Source organism: Jaculus jaculus, chromosome 2 (assembly GCF_020740685.1).
Source record: "Jaculus jaculus isolate mJacJac1 chromosome 2, mJacJac1.mat.Y.cur, whole genome shotgun sequence".
Taxonomy (NCBI): Eukaryota; Metazoa; Chordata; class Mammalia; order Rodentia; family Dipodidae; genus Jaculus; species Jaculus jaculus.
The window spans coordinates 84,488,022-84,509,656 of record NC_059103.1 but is presented as its reverse complement, the minus strand read 5'-3'; the positions used below and the strand labels follow the sequence as shown (position 1 = coordinate 84,509,656).

The following is a 21,635-nucleotide window of genomic DNA, read 5'->3' as shown; positions in this document are numbered from 1 at the left end:
GCTTGTTTATTTGTTGGTTCTCTTTAAATTCCTTTAACCTTCTGTTGATCTCTTTTTGATTGTCCTTGATTTCATTAAGCTATCTGTAAAATACTATTTCCTGATTTTCTTTTATTTCCTTCAGCTATTTATTAAGATGTTCTTGTTGAGTATCTTCCATTTTTTTCAATCCATCCTTTAAGTACTTTTGTCTTTCTTCTAATTCATTGAGCAAATCTGTGATTTGTATTTTAAATTCTTATTGCTAATTTTCTGCTGTTTCCTTCAGCCATTCTTGGAATTTCTGTTTGATTTTTCTTTGATCTGTTTCTTCCCATTCAACAAGCTATTTGTTCATGGTTCATTAAGTTCATTTAAAATGATTGTTGAGATTTTTTTTAATACTATTTTTTTATTAGTTTTGTATTCAGCAAATACAGGCAGTTTGATACCATTATTAGGCTCATCCATGTCCTACCCCCTCCATGGGCCCCTCCTTGTTGAGGTATATGGGTCGTGCATTGTGGAGTTAGCCCACAGTTATTGGTACGATAAATGTCTCTGCATATCAGGACCCAACATATGGCTCTGACATTCTTTCCACCCCCTCTTCCGCAAAATTTCCCTGAGCTGTTATTCTTGGCTTCTATGTCTTGGGTTTCTTCTCAGCTTTCATTGGAGGTTTTCTTTGTGGGAGTAGGTAATCTTGGTGGGGATCCCTTTTCTGGGTGTTTTTTGTTGTTTGCTTTGCTTTGAAGGTCTTACCATCTTGAGTTTAGAGGATACAGCAACAGAAGCTCTTGAATATCTGGTGTTGAATAGCCTGATCTAAGTTGATTAAGGTGGGTGTGGAATTGAAGACTACCCACTAGGTTGGAGTGAGTCTGAAGAGGAAGGGACTAATTTGAGTGTGGCTCCTGTGGGCTCTGGGCAGTTCTGGGTAAGACATAGGGAGACCTGGCCTTGTTAGTGGCTGAGCTGGCTACTTTTCATTCAGGTTTATTTTCTGCCTGGCTTTTAGGGGTGAGATCCACTCCCATGTTCTCCTAGGAGTTGAAGCTAGTACACAGTTGCCCTCTACTTCAGCCCTTCAGTTAATTTTTTATGGGAGTGAGCTTGGAAGGTGAATGTGAGAAGTAGGATCCAAGCTGGTTGGCTGCTTCCAGCTATTGTTCCACTGGATTTGTCCTCCCAGGCAGTTGCCCATAGATGGCTCTAGCCTTGGCTTGTAACCCCAAGCTCAGCCCATGTAACCCCTGTCTCACAAAGGCTTGTGTGGCCCTGCTCCCAGCCTCTCTTGCCCTAATTTTTCCCTCCAAGGCAACTGCTAGTGATGGCTCTACCCTTGTTGCTCAACCTCCAAGCTCAGTAACATCTCACACTGGCATATGTTATAGCCCTGCACCTGGGCTGTCTTGTACTGACCTTGCCCTTTTTTTAATGTTTAATTTGATAAATTTACTTAATAAAATATGAATATAACAAGGCAATTGAATATATATATATATATATTCCTATGTATTTGTATTTTAATATAAGCATAATAATTTCAAAACATTATTTTGCTTCTAATGCATGCATATCCTATAGATAAAAAACACATAGGTTTATGGCCTAGAAAGTCTCTATGGCAACTCTACAAATTATATTTCAGAGGCAGCCATAGGTGACATGTAAATGAGTGAAAATGGCTGTGTTCCAGTAAAACTTCATTTATAAAAACAGGCTGTGCACCATGCTGCGTAGCCTAGCTCCAAAGGAGTTTAAATAACTGCTTGTACTGAAGAAGCAATTTGGTGGTAAAGCATATATCAGAATTCTTCATCCCTGAAAATCCAGCTGCTCTAAACCTGCTCTGTGCCTTGTTCTGATCTACTCATTATCATCACATTTCTGTAATTTTAAACTGAATTATTTTTCTTTAATAAATTATTATAAATAAGAGCTAGCTTAAACAACTGCCCATTGGTAGTTTAATCCTCAAATGGAAAGTTGTAATAAAAAGCAGTCAAAATTAAATATAAGTACATGACAAAATTGAGTCTTTAATGTCTTTAATCTAAGATCCTTAGTTATCTTCCTCAGTTATTATCTATAGGATCTCATAGAACTTAAGCTGGCCTCAAATTTGCAATGTAGCCATGGATGACCTTAAGTTCCTAGTCCTTAAACCTCTACCTCACAAGTGCTGAGATTATAGGCATCTACCACAACACCCCACACCTTGCTCATAATTTTAAAAAAGCTTTCCTAATATAAATATATTCATTAATTCATCAAAGATTTTTAATGACTATCTTGGCAAGGTGCTGTTTTAAAAGTGGTTTCAGTTAACAAGTGTGGATGTAGCTTTTGAGACTTCTTATGGTTTAAGTAAAGAAGTAATATATAGAAACAATTATATAATCTAGAAAAGCATAAGGATGGACAAACAAATATACTCATTGAGAAATAAAGACAAGTTAGATTCAACTGGTTACAGCAGAGAAACCAGGGCATCAGAACAACCATTGGGCATTCTATTAAGAGAAGGATTTTCAAAGAGGAAGACTGAACTAAAAATTTAGAAGTATTCTGATAGGTGCAAATGGAGCTATGTAGAATAGTATTATGAACAGGCCAGGGCAGAAAAGGAGGCTAAGGTTCCATTTCATTGAAAACTATGAAGCTAAGATGAATGAAAAGCTGTATCTATAAAATCTCCTTAGGGGAGACTCTGCAGGTTAATTAGATTTGAGGACGATTTTCTGTGTTCTAAGTGACCCTCACAGCTCAAACCCTACAGGAATGTTCCACTCTTACTGCTTTAATTTCAAATGGCTAACTTCCTGATAATTATATTATAGAATAAAGTTCCAAAGCACCAGATCCTTTCTTTATTTAACAAAGCAGTTATTCCAGGTTCACAGGAGGAAGAGTACAATGTCAGGACAGAGAAGGGAAGGGTCACCAAAGCAGATAGAATTTAGATCTGCATGAGGTAGTGGGAAGCCATGATCACAGAGATCCACAACTCCACACCAGCCCTTCATGCCAAGCCCATAGCCATCTTTCAATCAAAATATACATTAAATTGCAAGTTGACAGATTTGATTTTATGTCATTTCCCTTTTCTACACAGTATCTGGAGAAAAGAGAAATAAGCCTTAATTGACTCAAAAAGAAAGAAGAAAATTGGAACTTGGCAACGACTAAGCCCCTGAAAATTGGGAATTCATAGAAAAAAGTTTCAAGGCTGCAAACTAACAAAACAACCTAAACATTGCAAATAAATCACACCACAATGGCAAAATGCAGGCCTTAACAAAGTCTGCTGGAGTTTGTAGCACAGCAATTTGAATCCCAATTGCAGTAAATTTGCTATTCAACTGGATGTAGTGGGCATTCAGAAACTTACCACTAAGCCTGAATAGTTATTGGTCAATTTAAGGAAAAGGGTGATTTTCTCAAACCCATGGGCTAGAGACTGAGCCATTATGAAACACTTTAGTATTTGGATTGATGCTTTCTGCAATTTCTGCACAATAAATGATTCTGATTCACCACAAAGGTTACCATTAGATAAAATAATGTTGGCTTTTAGACACTAGGTAATACATGATAAAAGCTGTGGGTTTCCCATAATGTACATGCCAGAGTTTCCGTAGTTTGTCCATTTACAATAGCCAATAGAGCTTTTCTAATCTAAAACTACATGACTGGGTAGAGCAAAACTATTTACCAGATCTAGCAGAGTACTTGTGTATTATGGATATTCGCTGAGCAAGATAAATGGCTTGCTTATGGGCTGGAAAGAAGGCATTAATGTAGCTTATAAAAGTTTGCTTTCAGAATAAAGTATGTACTCCAAGGAAGCAACTCAGTAAAGTTGGTAAAAAAAAAAAAAAAAATCCTATCAATAATGATTGAGTCTACACCAAGTTGGTTCTCAGAAAATAAGCTCTAGAAAATATACTTACTAGTGTCTTAACTTTCAATTTTTATGCTCCAAGCAGAGTTCCATCCTTTATTAATTTCAAAACAAATAACTCTCCAGTAGTGAGACACTCCTCTTAGCTTTGAGACTTGTCCCAAAGTTTGTTTTTAATTATTTATGCCTGTGGTTCAAGTTAGTTTAATTATCCACCTTCTTCTCATAGCATCAGCGATCACATGAAGACCCTGCAGCTCTCAAGTTTAGTTTCTACGAAGTGATCTCTGCTGGGCCCCGTGCACCCTGGGAACTTAGAACCTTGCAGAAGAGATGCCTGGTCCCTGGGTGGTATGCCATCCACATTGAGAGATGGCTTGTGTATTTCCCCCCCTTTCAGGTATGAAATAATCTCATTAAATTGATGGTTTTGCCTCAAGGATGAAGGAAATTTTTACTCGGTAGACTATAGCAAAGAAAAACAGGCAGAGGTAGAAACAATGGTTTAATTTTCCAAGGGCTTTTTAGGATAATTTTCCCTGCTAGGTTTTCTAACACATGACAGCCCTGGTTGTAAGGCATTTCAGAAGGCCAGATCTCTGATTCTTATTTGAAAAGGGGCCCTTCACCAGGCAAGTGTGTTATTGAATACAGAGTCATATTCCTACTTAAACTTCATACTGAATTTGTTAGTCCTGTGTGTCTCTCAGCTTCTTTCCCTCTTTCTTCTGCATGGCATCATTGACATAGATTACAAAATCAACCTCTACACGGGATTGCATAAGCAACCCAGTGAACCCAGAAGCCATAGGTGCTGTGTGTCTAACACCATCATGTCCAATACAATAGCAGGGATCATATAAGGCCAATTAAATTTATATTATAATAAATAAGATTAAAAATTCAGCTCTTCACTTGCATTAGCCACATTAAAAACCCTAGTAGCTATGTGTTAGGCATAGCACTTAGTCCATGCTAAGCATCACAGGAAGATCTACTGAACAGTGCTACTCTAGGCTAGAGACAAAAGGGCCAAAAAAAAAAAAAAAAATCCCCACTGTGTCGTAGATAAACCCTAATTGCTTAGATCCTGACCCCAGTGACCTTTGATACCTTACCTTTGATACCTTATATAGACAGAGCCTAGCTCTTACCATCTCACCCCAAATGATCAGTCTTGAGAAGGAACTGTGGCATTATAGTATGATTTACTGCCTCAAGAGAGTGAGCTGCCTTCTTGAACTCTATTCAAATAGCATTCTCCACAAGTTTCTAGGAGGTACATTCTTCTAATTGCTATAAAAGGACACCATTCCCTCTTGGAGTTGTGATTCATTTATATTCTCTCTCACCCCTTTCCTCTCTCCTTCTCTCCGACCCTCCTTGTCTTTCCCCCTTTCAAAATTTCCCTACTATATCACTGTCCACAGTACCTACTCTATACTAAAACGTCTATATCAGGGGATGGCATGGTGACTCATTGGAAAAAGTGCTTGCTGTGCATGTATGAGGACCTGAATTCAGATCCCCAACACTCATGTAAAAGCTGGACATGATGGCTTACATCAGTGAACCTGGCACTGGGAAGGCAGGAGAATCCTCAGCGTTTCCTGGCTTGCTTCTCTTGCATAATTGGTGAGCTCTGTCCTCAAGTGAGAGAGCCCATCTCAATAAAACATAGTGGAGAGCAACAAAAGAAATTACCTGACATCATCCTCTGGTCTCCATACACACATGGATATACACACATACATGGACACACCACATATACATGCAAAAGAAAACCTTCTAGGGCTGGAGAAATGGCTCAGGAGTTAAGGTGCTTCTTTGCAAAGCCTGACGGCCTGGCTTGCATTTCCCAGTACCCATGTAAAGCCATGCACAAAGTGGCCCATGCGTCTGGAGTCTGCATGCAGTGGCTGAAATCCCTGGCATGTTCATATGCTCACTCACTGTCTCTCCCTCTCCCCCTCTTTGCAAATAAATAAATATACTTAAAAAAAAAAAAACTTCCATACCAGTTTTGACCCGGTAAAACCTTTTACCTTCATGCCTTGTGTTTCTCATCCCTGCCATGATATAGGCTAAGTGAAAATATATGAAAAGAGGATTTCACAAAGGGTCTGTGACAGGGTCTGTGGCCTCCAGCATTGTCTACTGTCGTTTTTGCTTTGCTCTGCTTCTACCCTCAACATTCACTAGAATGAAAAATTCTTCCCCATACTTTCTTTTCTTTTTCAGTGTGTGTGAGGAGAACTTATTGTTTGGTTGGGTGGGTGGTTTTGAGAAAGGGTTTCACACTGTAGCTCAGGCTGGCCTCAAACACACAATCCTGTCTTAGTTCCCGAAATGCTGGGCTCACAGACAGGGCCTTCATGCCCAGCTTTGTTATCTTTCTTCTGTGCTACAGTCATCCTTCTCAACTTGGATACTGGAATCATTGTTTTGTTCATTTTTTAAACTTGGTTTACATTTGGGACTTTGTGGTTACACTACCAAGCACCGTTGGTGGGCACAACTAATATTTCTATTTTCATAGTTTCCCTACTGCTCAGATAACAACAGGGGTATGCTTAATGAGCATGATTTATTTCTTGTTCCAAGTAGTTAATGAGGATGGCCTGATTGTACCTAGCAATGCATGGCTCCCACAAGTCACCATCTGAATAAGTTCAGGGAACAAAAACTTTTCATTATATAGTTTACGTGTTATTCAACATGTGTGTCTTTTTTATTGTTACTTCTTTGGTGTTTAGTTGCTAATTATTGATGGGCAGCAGCTAAGAACGGACCCTGCAACAGTGATGGATGAAGTCCAGAAGTTTCTAGGCGTATCACCCCATTTTAATTACTCTGAAGCTTTAACGTAAGTTTATATCATAATTAGTTTCTTGATGGTTCACCAGAGAAGTGATTTCTAACCAAACTGTAGTCTGAAGAGAAAGCTGACTGATTAGCTGTCCTTTGTGTACTGAATATTTTTAAAATTGGCACTAGTAAACTGAGAAAAAAAATATATTTAAATGGTATGACAAAGAAATATCCTAGACCCTCTTGATCCCTAACAAGGTCAATATTTCTCCAGGAAGGAAAGTGAAGGAACTAACTAGTGGTGAGCCTTTTTAAACCAGCAACTTGCCTTAAAAGATGCTACTTAGAGTAAGAGCAAAGCTTACCTAACAGGCAATATTTGGACCTCTTGGAAGTATGATAATTGGAAGTATGAAGAGGTGATGAAAACTGTTCTTTTTGTGATCTTTAGAAACAATTTAACAATAAATGGCCCAATGGGTGACTTGAGTAGACAGAGTGGTTTACTACTACTAATCTCCTCAGCATCTTTCCACTTCTGACTTCTTTGTCCTCCTCTCTATCATTTGGCTTCAACACTGGTTTGGGATTTTTTTTGTTGGGGCATTGTTAATTTGGTTTTGGTTTGGTTTTTGCTAGCTTCCAATGCTTTTTCATATTTTACTCAGTAAGAGATAAAGCTAGAAAGTGACAAGAAAGACACTGAATTTTTAAGAAAGTACTTCCAGTTCTCCATACAGTGTGTGTATGAATGCCTCACAAAACTCTAGATACCTTTCTTACCTCACCCTAGCCCTCGTCCATATTTCCCAGTAAGACTTCCATCATACACTGTCCATTTATGATGGCTAGTAATAAGATCAATGAAAGCCATGCTTACCCTTACTCCACATGACTAAAGCACCAGCCACCTCAGCAGAGACCCTGAGTTACACTTCTGTAGACCTGAGTTTTATGTGTGTGTGTGTGTGTGTGTGTGTGTGTGTGTGTGTGTGTGTGTGTGTACATATATTAGCTTGAGGACTTACAGAATCTGAAAAGAACCATGCATGTATTTTTCTATTATGCTTTTTAACAATTGGTTTTACTTTAACTTTTACTTACTTAATAGAGAGAAAGAGGCAGATAGAGAGAAAAAGAGAGAGAGGATGCACATACCAGGGACTTCAGCCACTGCAAATGAACTCCAGAAGTATGCCCCACCTTGTGCATCTGGCTTATGTGGGTCCCGGAAAATTGAACCTGGGTCTTTGGCTTCCCAAGCAAATGCCTTCACCACTAAGCCATCTCTCCAGACCAGTTATTATGCTTTTAATATGAAACTCACTTCCACAAATCAACAGGGATTCCTTTTTCCTTCATCCCATGTCAATTTAGAAAGTACGACATTTCTTTCTCCTTTTAGCACTCTTCACAGTAAAGAATTGGTAGCAAAACCTCAAATACTACTTGTACTTGTAAGTACAAACATATTGTACACCTCATGTGGAGAGACATATCAGACATTTGGGCTCAGAGGACAAAGCAGAAGGAGGAACTTCATTTTGCTGTTACAGTTTACCTGCTGGCCCTATTTGCTGCCCTTCTAGTCCTGCCACTTCTGTAGTGCATAGTTCAAGCATTAACAGACACCAGCTTTAAGTATTTAACATTCAACTTAAACTTAAAGAAAGCTGAGTAATTTGGGTTTGCAGCTAGAAATTCAAGCCTGCTTTCTTCCTTATATTCTTTAAGTATCTCTTAGAAAAGAAAGCCTTTATTTTCTAAACAATTTCCTATTTCAAGTTGGCGTACCTTTGTGTCTTTTTATAGAGTATCTGGCTAAGTATTGTATTTCAGGGATAAAAAAGAAGTGGAGTATGCCATAAAGACATAATCTCTTTTTCTTATAGAATGGCCTTTGACCTGCGTGCTGGGTGTTTGTCCCCTCTGTGTCCTGCTCAGCAGCAAGCTTTTCATTCATCCCCACTGCTGAGAAAAGGCAATGTAAACTTGAAAGAACTATATCAAAGCAAAGTACTATATACAAAGAACTTTGCACCTGGGACAGATCTAGCTGAAATTATGATTCTCCTACCTGGTTGGAGGCTCAGTGGTAAAGTAGCAGAATAAGATAGGTTTAGTCTATAAAACCACCATTTCTGGTCCAGCAGAGCTAGCCAAGCTGTCTCCCTGCTGATAGAAATAATGCACTTCCATCCTGCTTTTCAGATTTTCTTGTTGGTCATCAGTTGGCCTGACACACCTTGTAAAATCCAGCAGTGCACTTTTTGTAGAGTATTTGAAAATTTCATTTCATTGCCTTAGGTTTAAAATGTTCTTTCTTTACCCATGCCCTTTACAGTTGTTTATCTGAATCTGTCCTCATAACTTAGTTATTTTTATTAGAGTAGCTCTGAGATGAGCGTTGTTTCTGTGGTGCTCTGGAAACACTGAATATGACTGAATAAAAAGGTAATTTGAAAAGTTCCATGTACTCATGTGCCAAGATAGACTTTGCATGCTTTGGTATGGCTAATTATTTTCCTGCTAACAAGGATTAAGATTACCTCTTTGGTACATAAAAACAGGTTATTTTTTCTTTTTCAGTTAATGTCCTCTATAGATGGACTAAACTATAAACCAATGTGAATTTCAACCAGCTACATCAGTTTGATGCCTTATGCAATATACAGAAAATAAAGAAAAGGAGGTCTACACCAAGGTTATACTACATAATCTTGGCAAGCAGGAATACTCTGAGGTCTTTCAACTGATTATTTTCAATATAGATAATTCTAATATGAAAAATATTTTCAAAAAAGGCAAAGCATCCTCTATTTCAGTATTGTTTATTCCTTTCCAAATGGCTGAGGAAACGGTCCAATTCCAAATTTTATACAAAGTCATCAGATAATTTAGACATTTTAAAAGGCCTTAATGCTGTCTTTATGGATTTTGAATATCAATGAATGTTTTAAAAATCTGTGATTTGAGTGAGTATGATTGTGGTTTGAAATAAGCAGCATAAGCCTAAATCAATGTAGATTGGAATGTTCTTATTAAATTGCCATTTTATACCTCTAGTTCAACATAATCTTAATCTTAAATTTTGGATAGGATTACTATGATACTGCTACTTTAGTTTCATGTTATGTGATATAGTTCATGGAAAGTGACTAATCATTTCAGGGAAAGGAAGAAAATGCATGCTTGATATAAACTGTGCTTTTTCATAATAAGCCAAACTAAAAATTATAGACATTTAATTTTGCAGGAATATATCCATTCACAGTTAACATCTGTAAGTGACCATAGCAGAAGTCTTCCCACTCCAAAGGCTAAATCCCTAACCTTGGCTTGTCTTTTCTCAGTCAACTTCAATTAATATAGTTGATATGATTAATGAAACTAGAAGATGTTAAATTTTAATATAAATTTACTTTGAACCTATCAATTACTGAACACTGAGAATTTGAAGGCCAAGAGTTGGACATAGTTTGCAAAGGTGTTATTTTGTTTTATTTTATTTGGTTTTATCAGCAAGGCTTAGCTTGGCTGCATAGAAATTTTGAACTCTCTTCAAAATTCGGAAAACCTTAACTGTTTCTAGCATTACTACCATTACAAACAAATATATTAGTAATACTTCTTTTCCAACTCCCTACGAATGAATACACATAAAGTCTGCCATATTTAAACATTTTAGTAGCAGGAAAATGTAGTTAAAATAACAAAGTTCTTTTGCTTTGCTTTTGCTGCCTATCTACAAGAAAACAAAAAGTTAACTTTATTATAATGAATTTAAAGTGAATGTAATTTCAAAATAAATATACAGAATAAGTATTTTTCAGTGTATGTATATACACATACATATACACAGACATATTATCCTCAGGGAAAAAAAAATCACTATGTATGATTGGAGAGATTGCCTGCAAAGCCAGAGGATCCCAGTTCAATTCCCTAGGACCACATAAGCCAGATGCACAAGGTGCTGCATGCATATAGAGTTTATTTACAGGGGCTAGAGGCCCTGGCCCACCCATTCTCTCTCTCTCTCTCTCTCTCTCTCTCTCTCTCTCTCTCTCTCTCTCTCTCTCTCTCTCTCTCCCCCACCCCCTCTCTCTCTAGCTGGCTGTTTCTCTTTCTCATTCTCTCTCAAACAAATATATAAATAAATAAAGTTTTTAAAAAGTCACTGTTGCCAGGCATGGTGGTGCACACCTTTAATCCCAGCACTCGGGAGGCAGAGGTAGGAGGATTGCCGTGAGTTCGAGGCCACCCTGAGACTCCATAGTGAATTCCAGGTCAGCCTGGGCTAGAGTGAGACCCTACCTCGAAAAACCAAAAAAATAAAAATAAAAAGTCACTGTCATAGACACTGTTTTACTTTTCAGAAGAAAAAACTAAAGCACAGAAAAATTAACCTAAAAGTTACCCAGCAAGCAAATTGGGAATGTAGAATTGAAACTCAATTAATTAACCACTGAAACTTACATTGCCAGTCTGTTAAGTTCTTCCCATTGACACAAGATATTAAAATCAGAGAATAGTAATATTGTACCTCTTTCCTAATGAATAGTGCATCAATAAGAAATACTGACTTTAGCCAACTGTGGTGGTGCAATCTTTAATCCCAGAATTTGGAAGGCTGAGATAGGAAGGTCATCATGAGTTCAAGACCAGCCTGGGACTACAGAGAAAATTTCAAGTCTGCCAGGACTAGAGTGAGACCCTACCTCAAAAAGAACAAAGTATAGTGTATGCATATATGGAAATGGCATAATAAAGCTCCTTATTCTGAAAAAATTAACTTATGGTAACAAAATTGCTCCATTTTTATCTTACTGTGTTAAGATTTTTTTGCACATAGAGCTGAAGGGATGGCTTTGAGGTTAAAGCACTTACCTGCAAAGCCAAAGGACCCAGGTTTGATTTCCCAGGACCCACATTAGTCACATATGCAAGAGGCAGTACATGTATCTGGAGTGCACTGGCAGTGGCTGGAGGCCATGGTGTGTCCATTCTGCTCCCCACCTTCTCTCTTAAATAAATAAATATTTTGTATATATCTTGGTTTTCATCTCAATTTCCGTAAAATAAACTTCTAGACATTAGACATGGGGGGGGGAAGAGCTAGGCATGATGGTGCATGCCTTTAATCCCAGCACTCAGGAGGGAGAGGTAAGAGGATAACCATGAGTTCGAGACCACCCTGAGACTACATAGTGAATTCCAGGTCAGCCTGGGCTATAGCAAGCCCCTACCTTGAAAAACAAAGAAAGAAAGAGAGAGAGGAGAGGGAGAGAGAGAGAGAGAGAGAGAGAGAGAGAGAGAGAGAGAGAAGGAAGGAAAGAAGGAAGGAAGGAAAAAGGAAGGAAGGAAGAAAGGAAGGAAGGGAGGGAGGGAGGGAGGGAGGGAGGGAGGGAGGGAGGAAGGAGAAAAAAGTAATAATGACTTTAAAAAAATGGACCCTTCAAATAGTATTTTAAGTTGCTTCAGATAGTATGAATAGAATCCATCCCCAGACACATTAAATATTACTTTGTAAATAAATGTTTAGACACCAACATGCAAATTACAACCACATTCAGATACCACTAGGGGCCCATTAGAATGGCTATACTCCAAAAACAAACCTGGTATCCATAAATCCAAAGATAATTCCAAATGTTGGCAATAATATGGAAAAACTGCAAACTTCGTATGCTAATATATGTGGCCACTCTATAAAACAGTTTGGTAGTTTCTTAATAATTAAACATACACACTCCAGTAATCCAACTATGATCCTAGGAATCTGCCACAATATACATAAAATCTCAAGTCCATTAAAAACTGGTAAATGAGGTCAGGCATGGTGGTGCATGCCTTTAATCCCAGCACTCGGGAGACAGAGGTAGGAGGATTGTGATGAGTTCAAGGCCACCCTGAGACTACATATTGATTTCTAGTTCAGCCTGGACTAGAGTGAGACCCTACATCTAAAAAAAAAAAAAAAAATTGGTAAGTAAATGCTCACAGATGCATTTTTCATTCCAAATAAAGAAGTGAACCAAATGTCCATCAACTGGCAAGTGGAACAATTTGGTATATCCATAATAGGAAAAGAAGATACCAATAAATCGTAAAATTGAAGGAAAAAGTTTAGAGGCCAGGCATTGTGGTACACACATATAATCACATCATTTGACAGGCTGAGGCAAGATGATCACTATGATTTCAAGGCTAGTCTGAGCTATGGAAACTACCAGGGCAACATAGCAAGACCATGTCTCAAAAAAAAGATATTTGCCTAGAATTGGAGCAAATAGTAATAATTGATAAATAGCTTTAGTGATTTTTTTGAGATGATAGAAGTGTACTGAAACTAGATTGAAAGTATTATGAAGTGTACACTTGTAACAGGTAAATGTTATAAATATCATATATATATGTTATAAATATCATATAAATATATATATATTATTCCTCAAAAAATTTAATAAATTTTATGTCACTTAAATGTCTCATTAACTCATAAATGTTCTTACCTTACATTAGTAACATGAATTATGATGTTTTAATTTGAAAATGTTTCTGCAGTACTCATACATGGAAGTTTGATTTCAATTTACAGGCTCTTCAGAAATCCTTTATCTTTCTTAATGTTATCTAGTGTCTATCCACAGTGAATCACATTTTCGTCAATACAGAAATGTCACTGGTTAAAAAGTTGACATTCTCCTTGGAAAATTTTCATGCATCTGCCCACAAATCTCTCAATTATTTCTAGATCTAGACAATTTTGCAGCCATTTTTGGCCAGTATTACTTTATTCTTTAATTAAAATTTTGTTAATGAGCATTATATGGATGACTCTGGGGGCACAATAATCAATTACTTCTCCCCTCTCCTGTACCCACATGGATAGACATAAATAGCAAATTACACTTCTAGGAAGCTACTCACTTCCTGAGAGCCTTGAAGGAAGGGCCCAGTCATGACCACAGTGCCATTTTGCACTTAAGAGGTGTCTCCTTGCTCTTTTACCAGAAATCCGGGGTCCTAAGGATGTTCTTAGGAGGGATGTTACTACTTTTCAGAATAGGTATCAGTAGGCCTTTCTCCATTGTCTGTCCAGCTTTTTCTCTTAAGACTCTGAAATAATATTGCTTGTATCCTCAAATTCACAAGGGAGTTGCACCACAGCATTGCCTTCACCTGCTGTGACCTGCAGCCCGAGCATGGAGTCTTCAGTAACCCTGTTCTTATCATCTAGTTCTGGTGGGCTGCCAGGAGTCTTAGCAGCTTATTACGTTTTGGAGGCACCGGGGGTCATCCTGACCAATGACTTGCTGGAAAGTATCCAACCCCTGGCGCTTAAATTTTCTAACAATCATCTATGGCTTTTTAGGACAACATTATCCACCTGCATAGGATACTTCCACCCAAACTGTCTCTTTTTTAACATATATATTATTAGCTAGCAAAGAAATGTTTCTGTATAGTTTATATAGTTTATATATGTATATATATATATACACATATATATACATATACATATATATATACATGGTTTATATCTTTCATTTTGATGCAGCCTCCTCTCTTCCATTACCTTCCCCGATGCTTCTTTACTCCTAGTATTCTGCCCCTCTACTTACATATAGACTATACCCTCCCCTTAATCGCTCTCCTCTCCTCCTTCCTTCATAACCCCTTTCTAGCATACTGGCCTCTGCTACTGATTTTTCCTCCAATTCACATACAACTCTGAACATTTGAAGCTAGGATTCACATATGAGAAAGAACATGTGGCATTTGACTTTCTAAGCCTGGGTTAGTATAATCTTTTCCAGATCCATCCATTCCCCTGAAAATTTCATAACTTCATTTTTATTTATGGCTGAATACAGTTCTATTGTGTAAATATACCACATCTTCATTATTCGTTTATCATTTGAAGGGCATCTAGGCTGGCTCCATTTCCAAACTATTGTGAATTAGAGTAGCAATAAACCTGGATGAGGGCTGGAGAGATGGCTTAGGGGTTAAGCGCTTGCCTGTGAAGCCTAAGGACCCCAGTTTGAGGCTCAATTCCCCAGGACCCACGTTAGCCAGATGCATAAGGGGGCGCATGCATCTAGAGTTCCTTTGCAGTGGCTGGAGGCCGTGGCGCGCCCATCCTCTCTTTCTCTATCTGCCTCATTCTCTGTCTGTCACTATCAAATAAATAAATAAATAAAAAGTAACAAAAAAAAATTTTTTAAAAACCTGGGTGAGCAAATATTTCTGTAGTAATGAGGAGAGTCCTTAGGGTATAATGCTAAAGAGTAGTAAAGTGAGGTCATATGGTAAATCTATGTTTAGCTGTCTTAGTGACTTTGCATTACTTTGTAAATTCAAAGTAAAGTTGTCACAATGACTGTAGCAGTTTCCATTCCTATCAACAATGGAGAAGGGTTCCTTTTGATTTCTTGGTGATCTCCATTCTGACAGGAGTGAGATGGAATCTCAAAGTAGTTTTAATGCAAAGATTTTTCTCCCATTCTGTAGGCTGCCTCTTTGCCTATTCAAAATGTCCTCTTAATTTCATGAAATCCCAAAGTATGATTAGTGGTCTTCCTTCCTAGATGACTGGGGTTCTATTGAGAAAGTCCTTGCCTACCCCTATATGAGTAAGTTTTCAGTATCCAGATGATGCACTTATTTTTGATATCTTTATCCTTGGATATTTTATGGACTTATGATCATTTAAGTGTCCTTTTAAATATTTTTTATTTTTTTGTTTTATATTTCCAAGGTAGTTTCTAATTATTTTTTATTTTTAAATTGTATTTATTTTTGAGAGAGAAGGAGAGAGATGGAAGAAAGAGGCAGAGAGAGAGAGAAAGAGAGATAGAGGGAGAGAGAGAATGGGCACACCAGGGCCTCTAGCCACTGCAAAAGAACTCCAGAGGAATTGACACCTTGTGTATCTGCCTTACATGGGTCCTGAGGAACAGAACCTTTGGCTTTGTAGGCAAGCATCTTAACTGCTTAGCCATGTCTCCAGCCCATAAGTGTCTTTTTATTTAAATAATGTTCACAGGATAATGTTTAACAATGTTTTAGAATGAGCATTCCAAATACAAATTAAACACCAAAGAAAAAGTAATACTAAATGAATTATTTCTATTGGAGAAGAAAATATGGTGATAGAATCATTAAGTAACAAAGGAAATATGAAAGAATTATCATTTCCATTACTTATACCTTTTATATCTAAACATAGCAATTGCTGCTTTGCTGGCAAAATGTACCTGGTGTTAGATAAGACACTGAGCTTGCAGTCAGGAGGCCTAGACTTGAATCTTAACCAGAATATTGAGAAAGTACACAGTCCAAGGAAACCATTTCTTTCTTTTCATTGTTTACTGAACTTATGTTTAATGAGTTCCCACAAAGCCAAGAACTATACAATTATTACCCTAAGGGGCCAGATAATATCGTTTGTAGCCATTGTTACTTTAACATGGACCTCATACCAAAGGAGGAAAATAGCACTGGAAAAAAGTGAAATGTACTATAGCTGGAAAGCTTAAAATCACATAACTCCGTAGTGCACTAGCAGTCTACACGCACACTACACTCAGTCAAATGGTGCGTGCATTATATAAATCATAGACATGAGAGAAGAATCTCTTGTGATATCTGAACATCATAATGGAAAAGATGAACTTAAAATGTATGATGTTTTCTTTCAAAACAGGTAGCCTAATTAATTTCTATTAATAGGAGATTTTAGGCTGAATTACTTTTCTATTAACAAAATGGCAAATTCACAAATATGACAGATAGACTGAGAATTCAGAATTAAGTCTGAAGACTTTATATAATGGATTACAGTTAAAAATTATTTTCCTTGGCTATACATTGATATCCAAACAGAAATATTCATGTTACTGGTTATTACATCTTATTACATTATTACATTATAAAGTATAATGTAATTATATAATGTAATGCAATTATATTATAAGGTACCTTATATATGCCTTATAATATAATTGCATTACATTATAAACTGCTTGAAAAATACCTTTTTAGGTTTGGTGGATTTTCTGTTTTGTTTTTTTTTTTCAGGTTTGATTCTCACAAAGGCTTTTGGTGTCAGTTACTGGAAGAAGGTAAAACAAAATGCCTTGGAAAGAATAAAGGAAGAAAATACCCACCAATGGATACTGATGTAAGTATAGATGTTAAAACATATAAGATAAATATACATAATTATAATATTTTTCTTAGAAAACTGATTAAGACAAAAACTCAGCCTTTCAATGCATCTAGGTTTGCCTGTTTAGGGTTTTCCAGTTACATATTGTTTGTCTCACAAGAAAAAGAAAATAGAACTTTTGAATATGATCAAGAAGATAACTTCTCACTACAGAAAAAAAAAATAATTCCTGCATAGAAATTTTACCTCTGAAAATGTTAACTGAAACTGGAATAGTAAACGTATAAATCAGAAATTGAATATAGAACCAAACTCATTTCTTTTCACTACCAAATCATTCAGTAGCTGTAAATATAGCCTGAATTAAAATGCCAGTTGTTACTGTACTAGCTAAATTTTGAACTGTTAACATGTTTAATAAAATAACGGGATTAATATACTTCTTAAGTGTTTAATGTATTAGTATATTTGACTTTATGAAATGGATATAGATACACTGTCTATTCTATTTAGAGCCATGAGATGAGAAATAATTAATGCCGTAATTTTTTCAGTTTGAAACTAAATTTTTACCTTAATGCTTATTTCACATATAGCATGACTTATTTAGATTTTGATTTCATAGTCATGTTAGCTAGTTCTATATAAGCTAGATATGAAAATGGAAATAGATTATGATTTATAATTTCTTAGAACTCAAAAATTTAAATATTTAGGATTTTCCTCCCAATGTTGAATACATTATGTTAACTGGCAATCCTGAAATGGCCAAAAAATGTTTAGTAATATGCATTAATTTGAAATTGTGGAGCTGGAGAGATGGCTTAGTGGTTAAGCACTTGCCTGTGAAGCCTAAGGACCCTGGTTCAAGGCTCCATTCCCCAGGACCCACATTAGCCAGATGCACAAGGTGGCACATGCATCTGGAGTTCATTTGCAGTGGCTGGAGGCCCTGGTGTGCCCATTCTCTCTCTCTCTCTCTCTCTCTCTATCTGCCTGTTTCTCTGTCTGTTGCTCCCCAATAAATAAATAAGAATAAATCACAAAAAATTTTTGAAATTATGTATCCTGTAAGACTTTAGAACCATTTCCTATGCCAGTCCTGATAGACTAAAAGTCAATAAACTCACAACTGAAGTCTGCATGTATGACTTGAGGAAGAGAGATCTTGATGAAAGAACTATATTTTAATAATTCCAATTTTATTTGGTTGATTATAAAAATATACCTTTGGTATACTATGAAAAATAATTATACATTAAAATAAATTGAAGCGGAAGTTCTATAAAATTTTAAGAAAGTGATTTTAGGTTATACCAAGGCTATTACCCTATATATTGATCAAAGCCAAGATGTTTTAGAAATACTTCAGTAGATCTTAGTACTTTATTTTACTCTGGTCTAACATAGCTATATGACTGATATGACTATACTGAAATGTTATAGAAAATATGGTAGAAGTAGATAAGAAAAACGCAGCTTTTCAAGATATCAGTTGTAGATCTTAACAAAGTCCACAAGTAATACCTACTTGTTTATGTAAAAGAAGTGTCTAGCTTTGGGCAAAGCATCTCCACAAAGGACTGGAAATTCAAATGTGTAGGAGGTACTAAAGTATGCAGGTACTGCCACCACAGAGCTAAACTCTCCTCCTACTTCACACTCAAGACTGAAAAGTAATGGACAGTGTGCTAAATAAATCGTCCACATGCTGAATATAAATTTGAATCCCTATCTGGTCCACTTGATACTTACTGGCATAATCAAAGTATATAAAATAACTTTAATAAACAAACTAAAATGTCCCTCTCTCTCTCTCTCCCTCCCCACCCAGAGCAGAGCATTTCTGTCAAGCTACTACCGAGATCACAACATAGAGCTCTCTAAGCTGTTGCACAGACTGGGCCAGCCTCTTCCATCCTGGCTGAGACAGGAGCTGCAGAAAGTGAGATAGCACTGAGAGAAAAGAAAACTCAAGCATTATTATTTCATGACTAGCACACACCGTTTCCAAAGCTTACAGAGCTACCAAAAAGGCTGTCAAAAATATACCTCTTCAAACAACAACAGAAAAGAAAGAAAGAAAGTTCCGTCCATGTGCTGGCATGTGGATTATTTTTGGAGGAAAAGAAAATAAAATATCTCTTATAAACATCGAGGCCTATGGCCTTCCTCTTAACCCATATCTGAGCCTGGAGCATATTACAGTCTACTGTGCACTCATAGGGAAACCAATAGCAACCAATATCAATTAAAAAAAAAAACACAAATGCCAAGCTATTCCATTTCATCATAATATTTACACTGTTGCATAATAACTAAACTCATGTCTCTGTAGATTTTGGAACCACTGTTTGCCTGTAAAGTGTTTTATTATTCTTTGATTCTATGAAATATCCTGCAGAAGAACTAAAAGAAACACACAATGTAACACAAAATTCCAAAAACATAACATTTATGAAAACATTTTCAAATTTGAAATCCACTGACATATTTAGAAAGAATTACAAATGAGAATTTGTGCTCAATCTGAGAGTAGAAAGTTATATATATGATTTATATCCATTAACAGGAAGCAAAAGACAAGTACTACAACAAAGAAAAGTAATTTTGATTTAAATGGCCTAGTACACTTACATATAAATTATTAATTCTTCCATCATATCATAATTATTATACTGAAGTATATGTTATAAAACTGTTGGATGGTACTGATTATACCAAAATAATAAATAATAATGTGAGTGTGCTGATACATTCTCTAAGAGAAAGACACAATAAGGAATTAGAGAGACAACATTGAGAAATCTGTGTTCACTGTGAGCCTATTCAAGTCCTCTCAAGGAGTACTGAAATGTGTATATGGGGTCTACAGTAAGTGTCATCTCTAGAAACAGAGTGACTGTTGTGTGCATAGAATCCACTGAACAAAATCTACTAAATGAAAACTGACAGTTTTCTGAGATGATTTGTTTAGGCTACTTATATGTGTATTATTGGAAAATTACACTTTTCCAGGTAGTTCAAAATATAATTATATAACATACAGAGTTATGGTAAAGACAATTTCTATATGACTTTGAATCAAATGTTTGAAATGATACTTCTGCTATAAGGAAAAAAAATAAGCAGGATAATATCTCATTTTGGAGTATATTTTGCATATTTGTATCTTCCACATCTATGAGAAATAGTAGATCATTGTTAAATTTACAAATTATCTACTAACACAAATGCAGGAAGTACAAAATGAGTAAGACACGGTTCTTGAAATATATTTACACTTACAATTTAAATTTTAGCATATGAATAATATGCATTCATAAAGGACCACAATAATGCATATTTACTTTACTGTGTTAATGTTTACTGAATTTTAAATGTACTTTACACATAAATATATGTAATAAATACATGTCCTGCTATGCTTGCATAAGGTGTGTTTAGAAAAAAAGATAGGCAAGAAAAACTAATAGCCTAACTATTTTGATTATTATAATGTGAAACACTGTGTTTTTTAAATTATTTACTAATTAGAAACCAAGTTGTGGTATCTTTCCAATTGCATTAATTTCTTTGTGTACTACTATCAATTCAGTTTTTTAAAAAGCTTTTATGTGCTCACAAAATGCATTAATTTTTAAGTAGTTACCAAAAAGAGAACCTAATTTTAAGAAGCAACATCAGAATCATTTGAGCACATCAGTACCTGCTCAGATACACTAGAACAGTTACCACAGACTTGTATCCCCATTAACTTAAGGAAATTGACTCAAGAGGTTCAGACACAGTGGGACTGGGACCCCACAGTTAAATACAGTGTCATTTCCTGTTGATACCTATTGACACTAATTAAAGAAATAAGGAAAAGCAAACTGATACATATATGCTTTAAGATGATATATATTGGACTTCTAAATAAAGGGACTACTGTCATCCTTTTGTCTTGGTAGACAGAGCTAACTAAACAGTTCATCCATTAAAATAAATGGTAAAAGCATACTCCATGTTTATATAATGAAAGAAAAAAAAAGAAATGATGGTACTAAAATATGCTCATTCACAAACACATGTTTAATCCTGTATAGAAAAGCAGACCTTTGAAAGGATTTTTAACCACTCAGTATGTCTTAGAGATAGCAACAAAATCCAGAGGACATGCATACCTTTCATACTGTGAACTCCAGCCAATGATTAAGCTAATCTGAAAGAAACAGAAATACACATAATAAATGGATGAGAGATAACATGATTTTAAACTAGCTTTGTGTAGAATGCCCTTTTTTCATTGCTTAAAATATGGAGCTTCCTCAGGAAGTAAAGAAGTAGTTATTTCAATGTTTATAGCTATAATATTATTGTCATTCACATTGAATGAAAATTACTGGAAACATTTTTTTTCTCCGAGTTCTTTTTAAGAAAAAACTTCAATATAATTCTAATAATGGCATGGTACCTCATATGTATAACAATAAACTCTGGTATGAAAATGAAGATTTGGGGCCTGGTGCTTTTAGGCAATAAGCAAGTATTTGTTTTGCATGGGGGAAGTGGTTATAAAACATAGGTACCAGTAATATAATTTAAAATGGAGAGATGTATGAGAAGCTTAGGAAGAAATAATTAATTTTTATTATACCATAACTTTTCAAAGATTCTCTTCTCTTAAATTTTAGGTATTATTTGTGATTTTTTTATAGCTTTAATAGATACTAGATAATTTCTCATAAAAATCTGGAAAACAGTCTCAAGAAA

General features: G+C 36.0%; 1 protein-coding gene across 3 annotated transcripts in view; it reads left to right on the top strand.

Annotated features, from left to right (window-relative positions):
* Positions 1 to 21,374, top strand: part of Ndst3 (N-deacetylase and N-sulfotransferase 3) — a 183,239-nt gene extending 161,865 nt beyond the window's left edge. For all 3 annotated transcript variants that reach the window (XM_045144424.1, XM_045144423.1, XM_045144426.1), the window contains 4 exons: positions 4,119 to 4,289; positions 6,646 to 6,755; positions 16,790 to 16,892; positions 18,715 to 21,374. In XM_045144424.1, the coding sequence (XP_045000359.1) occupies positions 4,119 to 4,289; positions 6,646 to 6,755; positions 16,790 to 16,892; positions 18,715 to 18,834 (504 nt within the window). In that variant the 3' untranslated portion in view covers positions 18,835 to 21,374. The remainder of the gene's footprint in view (positions 1 to 4,118; positions 4,290 to 6,645; positions 6,756 to 16,789; positions 16,893 to 18,714) is intronic.
* The last annotated feature ends 261 nt before the right edge of the window (positions 21,375 to 21,635 follow it).